Raw genomic sequence first — 8,628 nt, forward strand, 5'->3', positions numbered from 1 at the left:
GACCGGGCTGTCACTTTCGAGCCCGCCACCGCTGCAGTTGGGACGTGACAGCCCCCGCCCCTCGACAGCGGCGGGGGGTGAGGGCCCGGCCCGGCGCGCCCGAGGGGCTGGGGAGAGCTGCGGGCTGGGACCGCTGCTGGCGGTGCCCGGCGAAGGGCACGGAGGCGCGGAGCCGCAAGCGCAGGTGGGACGGCGCCTCCTTCCCTCCCAGCTTTCCCCGCAGCCGCTCGGTCGCTCGGGGCAGAGGCGCCGCTCGGCTCTCCCTCAATGGCTACGATTTCACGCGGTTCCCCGGGGAACGCTTTAGCGCCGCGTCCACGCCAGCGGGAGGGGCCGCGCCGGCGGCAGCGGGGCGGGACGCGGAGGCCTCCTCTCACCTCCGCGCTCCTCGGGGGCGGCGCCGCGCGCGGCCGTTGGGAAGTGCGTCACGGCGGGTGCGCGCCTGCGCCAGGGCGGCGGATTCGAACGGCGGAGGGCGGTTAGGCGGGAGCCGTTGGGCCCGTTTTCAGCGGCAGCGGCCTCAGCGAGAAGACGAGGAGGATGATGAAGCGCACGGCGCCCCGCAGCACTTTGCGGAAAATAATAAAGAAGCACAAGCCTCAGTTACGCCTGGCGGCTAACGCCGACCTGCTGGTGAGGAAGGAGAGGGGCGGGCACCGAGTGTGCGGCCTGGAGTTGGGTGCGGGCCGCTCCGCCCCTCAGCGCTGGGCCCGGCAGCCTCCAGCCTGCCTTCTCCGGGCACAGGCGGGAGCCAGCGCCTGCTCCAAGCAGCCGGCTGCGGTTCCCAGCCGCTGGGGTAGCGCGGTGAGCTCGAGGGCTGAATCCTCCAGCTCCATGAGTACACTCCCCCGGGGAGCCTGGGGTCGTAGCGCAGGGCCCGGAGCAGTTGGGCTTTTGGCTATGGCGGGCAGCTGCAGCTGTTCTGCTTGCCTAGGGGCAGGTGTCCCTAAATAGGGACGTTTAGTCTCTAAATGTTTTCTCGGTTGAAAGACATGGACCGATGGATTGTGCCCACTGGAGCACTTTGGATTTGCTGGGTGTAATGGGATGTCAAGTTACTACTAATGGTGTTTCTGCAGTGACCTACAGGCAGAGGGGAAGCAAAGTTTGTGTGGAGGCAGACCGTTGGTTAGTCTAATAAAATACTAATAAGTAGCGATTGCAGCTTTCTGCTTTGCTGGTGGCTATTGTATTGTAGGTTTCTGACAGTGAGTTTGGGGATTCAGGGACAGGTTGATGCATAAATATTGTGTCACTACATGTACACACTGCTGTTCAAAGAGTTTGATATAGGTGGACTGAGAAATAGGAATTTGGATTATGTGGCTGTAACGTGTAGATGATGTTTGTGTAGATCAGTTCGGGTATACAGATATCAATCAACTGAATTGTAATTAATGAGTTGCTAAGCTGTTAAGGCATCTTGAATGATCATATTTTTGTAGAAGGCCATCGAAGTAATCTCTGACCGAAACTAAGGAATGACAAATCTTGTTAGTAATCTAATGAGGAGAATAAGGTGTTGGGATCCTGTTCATGGTTTAAAAACACCTGCCATAAAGGTGTAGGGATAACAGCTGTATCGACCAAGTTTCAGAAAACTGAGGCCAACAAAGCTGGATTCCTTCTGACCTGCAATAAGGGATTTGTGGCACAGGGTTTGTCCCACCAAGAAATTACTTGACTACAGCAAGGAAACCTCACCTCAAGAGAGCTTGTGGTAGCTGCTGTATTGAAAAAAAAAATATCTGTGCATAAAAAAATATTCTTTGAAGTGACTTACTGGGCTTAACTGTCATGCCCTCTTGTTTTCAAATGCGTGTGATTCTCAGAGCATTAATGGATACTGTATACTAGTATGGTCCCTGACTTGAATTGTAAGTCCATGTTTCATATGTGTATAAAAGTTGTGTCTTGCAGCATCTTGAAGGTTGGTATCTGGATATATGAAGCTAAATGTAAATACAAAAAAAATAAAAAAACCCGAGATTAATATGAATGAATATGGTAATTGCATGAGAGAATTTACATTTGAATGTAAACAGTACATATTTTTCTAATTGGTCTAATAAAAATATGATCTCTTCCTACTGCTTTTGCTATCTTTGGAGTATTTTATGGACTAAGGACCTGGTCCCTTGCTACTCGTGCTCAGACCCAGTCAAAGCTTACTCAGTGGAATGCGGTAGTCAACTAATCAAACTCACATAATCACTAATAAAATTTTTTGTAGTCGTTAGTAACAGTTGGTCTGTGTTTCCATGGTCATGTTAATTTGGCTTCAAGGTAGTGTAGCTGTCTGAAAAGGGGAAAGTGGGACATCCCTCCACATCTTGGTCATTGGTTCCCATCTCTCCTCATCCTGGCACTAGCGTTCCGTGGGCTACAAAGACAATGAGTGAATTGAATTCACTCAAACTAACGAACAACAACAATCTGATCTAGCTTAAAATATGGCTATGCAAATACTCATTCCAACGCAAAGGATGAGATGAGAATGAATTTTAACAATGTGGTGGAAGCTTAGATTATCTCTGCTGGTGATGTCAAATTAAATGGCCTTTAATGTTAGGAGGTTTGGCTTTTTTATTTTATCTTTAAACAGGAACGTCCAGGGGTGGTGATTGTCCATGATGATGTTCAACTAGGCACGTGGCTAACAGCTCTTTAGCTCTTTATTTGTATGAATAAATAATCAACAAGTAACAAGTTTTGAGAGTGTTTTTTAGTGTCTCTTATTCCCTACAAACCTTGTAAGAGTGATTAGATTGCATACTTTAGAAATTTATATAGTAGCTGTCTTAACAAGACAAAACCATTTTGAGCAGAGTGCTTATGTCTTCTGCAGGGAAATACGAGAATTGGCTAATTAAGTTTCTGGACTATCTTCCTGAATGATCCATGCTTTATGTTTGAGTCTACTGTGGTACTTAGCCAGTCCAGTGAGGAGGTCTGCCTACTTGGCTTATGACATAATCAGATTGTTTTCCTTTTCCTGACCTTCAGGGATTATTTTTCCTCAATAAACCAATATCTTCTTACATGATCATTACTAACAAGTTTGAAAGACATAAGAATTCAGGCAATTTTGTTAAATACCTGAACGGAGTTTCTTCACTTTTCAGATTCTTTTGATCAAGTCTCTCTTGAGAAGAGAGAGAGAAATTTGAAGCTTTGTCAGAAACTATTTCCTAAGTGTTAACGTCTTTCTCTGTGCACAGTGTAGCTAACAAATTTTATCAAACTTTCTCAAGAAGCTGTTTTTTTGAAGGAGTGTGATAATATCTTTGAGTGAAGAGATAGGAATACTGTTTAAGGTTTTTCCAATACTCTTAGAACTCAATTATTTATCTTTTTGAAAATAAGAGGGAAAGATTTTAGTACTGAAGTTCAGATATTCCCCCCCAATGGTCTGAGAAGAAAAAGCTGCAAACTTTGTTCTAGCTTGAAATTATAGAAGAAAAGCAGGAAGTCAGCTGCTTGTTTTATGCTAGAAGGGCATGTTTGTATTTACATTGCAGAAAAAGCTTTGCATGGAAGTATTGCATTGAATGACCCCTTTTTTCTTCATTATCGGCATAGATATGATGAATAAGTGTACACTGAAGGCAAAATATCAGTCTACAGAATTGTTCTGAAGTTATGGCAGCAAAACAAAATTACAGGGCTTGTTTCTACTGTTCATTAGTTCTGTTGAACAGGTGTGTAGAAGTTGCTCTGCAAGCAGTGTTGTGAGTTTTTACATACCTTCTTAAAACTTTACAACCTTTCTTTTATGGGAAATAAGCATTCTGTTGTGTAAGGTGGTTTTCATGAGCATTTCAAAACTTTTTAAATTTTAATACGTAGTAAAGCAATGCCTTTAAACAAATGTGGTATCACTTAGGTATTTGTCAGTAACTGTCCCATTCATGGTATTCAGTCATTCTGCCTTTCATTAGCCTTTCTTAATTGCCTTGAATAATCTGGAATATTTATTAACATGCGTGCTTTATTGTGGAATGTTCTGATTTTAGTTATGTGACTATGTTTAAATCTATAGGAGTTCAGGGGAAGCTTCTCCACATGCAGCAATTCACTTTGAAAATAGGAAAGTAAAGGTACAGTGGTTCTGAGAGAAGGTGCAGTTTTTAAAGGCAGTTTTAAAATTAACACTTTTGCCTTTAGGTATCTCAGCAGGAGGAAGATTTTGTTCTGCCTCCCTCTTCTCCCCCAGGTTGTTTCCAGAAATCTAACCTCCACGTTGATAAGTCTGGTAATGAGAGTTCTAATGTTGAACACTGTTTTAGTGCCACTGCTTGATTCTGTTGGAGATTATTTCTGTGTGAGTAACTCAAGACTAGTTTAAAAATGGCTTTAATATTTTGCTAAATAAATCTGCAAGAACATCTGCTTTTTATGTAGTAGATGCTTCCAAATAATGCCAAATATTATGTAAATTTATCTATTGCACGCTGGCTTCATTAGTTCAGGAGATTAAAAAAACCCCTAAATTGCTTGTCATATGAACACTGAAATGCCTGTCCTCTAACAGATTCTTGGTGCTGTAAACCCACTGCCAAAGTATTTCCTATAAATTCTAACTTGTAACTTTCCTTGTTATATACTTCTAGGCTTTGCAGATCAGATGTGGCAGAATAAGTGTATCACCTAATTCATATAAATAAAATTTTCATGTATTTCAGTAGTATTTTTCTGAGCTCTTGATTGAAAAAGTGTTTCTGTACACTTTACATAGCAAAGTTAATATATTTTGAAAGTTTAATTTACAAAAGATGCAATTACCAATTTTCAGGTTGGACTATTAAAATAGTTCACATAATGTCTGTATAATGCTAGAGGTTTGTATTATAGGTCCCTTATTACACAGGGGTTCTTTTGGCTGGCAGTTTTTAGTCCAAGTTGGAGCAGTTCCTTGCCTGCTGAAATTTTTGCTGCTTCTGTACTAGCAGAGGAGCATTTTGTATTGAACGGAATACTGCCCTACCAGTTCTTTTCATGTAAAAAGGTTAAGTAAGTGATGAGCTGGGAAAAAATGGATGGAACCTCCTGACAGCGGAGAATTTCTTGTTCTGGAGAAATTAATGTCAATGCTCCTTTGCACTGGAAAGGGGCAGAAGTCCTTGAACTTGTCTGTGGTCCATTTGGTGATAAGGCAGGGATGAATTTGCTGTTCATCAAAAGTCTGGCCGTTGTAGCCGCGGAAAGCTGACTATATTTACTAGTAAGCAAAAAGGCTCCTCCTTATTCTCTTGATATTTATATTTACATTTTATTATAAAAAACTGCTAATAAAAATCAGATTTGATTTCTGTTAGATCAGTTGTTATTTGTATGATCATTTCCAGAGCACTTTTACAATTTAAGTATGCTAAATTTAAACTATATTTACAAGAGTCATGCAGAAAGGAATGTCTTGGGAATTTATTAAGACTTGAACTGAGTGGTACTTCATTTTCCTGAGAACACCTTTCAGGAATTTGGAAGCAGTCTAATATGCAAATCTTCTGTCTCAAACAATGAGCCTCTAAAAAACCAAAATGTGCTTAAACAGTTTGAATCCTTCTTGATTTTTTTTTTTTTTATTTCCCTCTTTAAAAGGTACATTTGAACTTCTTACTGTTTCTCCATCGGCTAGCAGAAGAAGCCAGGACAAACGCTTTTGAGAACAAAAGTAAAATAATTAAACCTGAGCACACTGTAGCTGCAGCAAAGGTAATAAAGCATTTTTAATATTTTTCTTTTTTGTTTAATGTAAAATGTATTATGACAGCATATACAAAAGTTTTCTGTGTTAGTGTTGTTGTGTTTTTATTTATAATCCAAAACCTGCAGAAACGTAATGTTCTTTAATCCATCATTGGCATAATTCACTGTTACCAAGACATCAAATTAAGTCTCCTTGCCCTATTAAATATAGCCCTATTTTTCTTGATTATTCCATGCTTAAATTTATAGTTTCAATATGTGGGTAAGTCTACACAGTAGTCTACCAGCAAGCATCCATGGGCTGAAAGTCCAGGGAACAGGAGCAAATTCCAGAGCTGGAGGATCTTTATTTTAGATGATACTATATCAAGGAAGCATGCTGTCTTAACTTCAGTAATATAAATGAAGCTTTATGGAACAAGTGAGAAATAGTTCAAAGAGGGTCAAATATCTTTCTTATGCCTTCAGTTCTTACCTGCTTAGTCTGAAAGTTGTTTGAAGTGGATTCTTGCAGTATTGTGTGGATACTACTTGAATAAACAGATACTTTATGCGATGTAGTATTCGGCAAGGGAAGAACTGAGGGAGGATTAAACTGTTGTATGGGTAGTTCAGCGTAACAAAAATTGCTGTATGAATATCTGTGAAGGAGGAATCCCCTGCATTACAGAGCATGTTAAGTTTTGTGTACGTGCAAAAGAAGGGAAAGAGGAAGGTGTTATGCAGCTTTCTCTCTAGAAAGAGTAAGAGTAGTGTCAAAGTATGACTGAAATCCTTTTGTATTCTGTAGTTCGTTTCACTCGCTAGGATATATCTGCTTTACCTAGGTTTCATAAGGAACTCAGTCTCTTTAATTTATTGAGTTATCTGTTCAACCACCTACTCCTGCTGGGCAAATTGGAAGAACAAAACTCAGTGTTATCTGATACTTGGGTCCTGTGGCTTCTGTTTATCTTCAGGTTTTTTTTCTTCCCTCTGGTGAAATGTTTAGTTTGATACTTTATATTACTATAGTAACAGAAATACATACAGGATGTGTAGAGTAGCCAAGTGAATGTTACAGTTGGAATCTTACGCATTTGTAATTTCTTTTTAACTGCAATCTTAACATTATTTGAACATTTTTGTCCTCCATTTATTTTGTTCAAGATGAGAAGAAAGGAAAAACTGCCTGTGTTTTAATAATGTTAACACTTAAATGGTCCCACTTGGGCTTTGAAGTTCATTTTTCAACTTAAACTCCAAACCAAAAAATGTCCTTCCAAGGGTCTGGGCACTCTTGATATAGAAAGAAATAAGGCATTACAAACAAAAATTGAGTATAGTAGCTGTATAATTGCAAATCTTTTTTTTTTTCTTTTTGTGTAGGCCTAACGGGGTAAGAGCTTCAAGGAATCTGCTGAGGGCTTGAGCGTGCTATTGCCATTTCTCAGCAGTCATTTTTAAAATAAGCCTTTTATTTTACAGAATTCTTGGTTACGAATGTTGTTATTTAAAAAAATACTGTGTGATATGGCATTTTTCTGTATGCTTTTGCTTTATTTCTAACATTTTCCCTAGACTTTTACCCTTGGTGACTCTACTCTTGGAAACAGATTGTTTGGCTAGGTGAACCTTTGGTCTGAGTAGCCTAGCATTTTGAATCTCTTACTGCTGCCTGGATTGTAGTGATAAAAGCAGTGATAAATATACTTTTTTCTTTTTGCAGGTTATTTTAAAGAAAAGCAGAGGCTAGGAAACAGACCACTGGAATTTCAAAGCATGTTTTTCTGTGTTTTCTTACTAACATGAGATCCTGTGAGCCAGCTTTTGCACTTGTGGAAATATTTAGTTTTATTGATGTCTATCTCCTGACTCTGAGTATCTTGCTGTTTCTTTAAAAAAAAAAATTAAGAATCTTACAATGTATATTTTCATGTAATACACTTCATGCATAATTTTAAAATGTGTGTCACTTGTCATTTAAGACTTTTGATGTACCTTATTTCTTCCATAATAATGGAGGAATGCCTATACCATAGTCACTCTTCAGGTATGATGCATCATTTATTATTAGAAGTGTGAAACTTTTAAAGGAGAACAGTAATAAAAATGCAGGTTTCACTAAATCCATTATAGATTATGCAGTTCAAAGCAGATTTACTAGCTAAACAAAACCTTGGCTTTCAAAACAATCGCTGTAGAAACTAGTGTATTAAATATCTTGGCTTCAGTTTATTTACAAATGTCTTAATATTTTTAAAATTACTTTGAAAAGTAGGCTAAAACTTCTGTGTTCTGGGGAAAGAATACATATTTTGTATTTCTAAATCATGCTCTGAACTGTTAAGCTGGCCTGTTGTTTGATGTGGTATATGAGACAAGTTGGTGGTCTCTAATTCAGTTGGTGTGGACAGATGCACATTATGGAAAAGAAAAGATCTGGCACAGCTGATGTTTTTGAAGTTAGATCTTTACAAATAGTGAAGATAAGATGGCATGAGTGCCAAGCTACTTCCTCCCCCTTCTTGAGTGTCATCCTAACTTGTCAGAAGTCTGGAAATGTACATTGTATAAAAATATCTTTTTAAATTAAAATCATATTCTATTCCTAATCTGATATTTTTAAACAGTTGCTGAATGCTTTGCTTAATAAATCTTTTAATAAAGATATAGTTGAATCTTACAGTTTGAGCTGATAATACAATTTTGTGAAATATGTGGTAGCTGATCCTTCATATGCACAGTGAACTATTCTTAAAATAAAGAATTTTTTAAAGCATTATGTATTGAGTAGTCTAATTTTGTTTAACATGTTACTGAGTATATTCTAGAAACTCAGCAAGGAAGAATTGCATTTTATAAATATTTTTGTAGTCTAAGGAAACTGGAGCAATGCCAGAACTTCAAATTTCGTATCATGTCCACGTACTTTTTAAA

General features: G+C 39.2%; 1 protein-coding gene across 2 annotated transcripts; it reads left to right on the forward strand.

The window, feature by feature from the left end:
* The first annotated feature begins 402 nt into the window (after positions 1–402).
* On the forward strand, positions 403–8,374 carry CENPW (centromere protein W). 2 transcript variants are annotated; one of them, XM_075145782.1, is made up of 4 exons: positions 428–633; positions 4,168–4,255; positions 5,602–5,715; positions 7,418–8,374. In XM_075145782.1, exons 1-3 carry the CDS (start codon positions 541–543, stop codon positions 5,664–5,666), a joined length of 246 nt encoding a protein of 81 aa, XP_075001883.1. In that variant the 5' UTR covers positions 428–540; the 3' UTR covers positions 5,667–5,715; positions 7,418–8,374. The 2 variants fall into 2 exon arrangements, with proteins under 2 accessions (XP_075001884.1, XP_075001883.1); XM_075145783.1 differs by lacking the exon at positions 4,168–4,255 and having other exon boundaries at positions 403–633.
* Positions 8,375–8,628: the final 254 nt, after the last annotated feature.

This window comes from Calonectris borealis, chromosome 3 (assembly GCF_964195595.1).
Source record: "Calonectris borealis chromosome 3, bCalBor7.hap1.2, whole genome shotgun sequence".
Classification (NCBI taxonomy): Eukaryota; Metazoa; Chordata; class Aves; order Procellariiformes; family Procellariidae; genus Calonectris; species Calonectris borealis.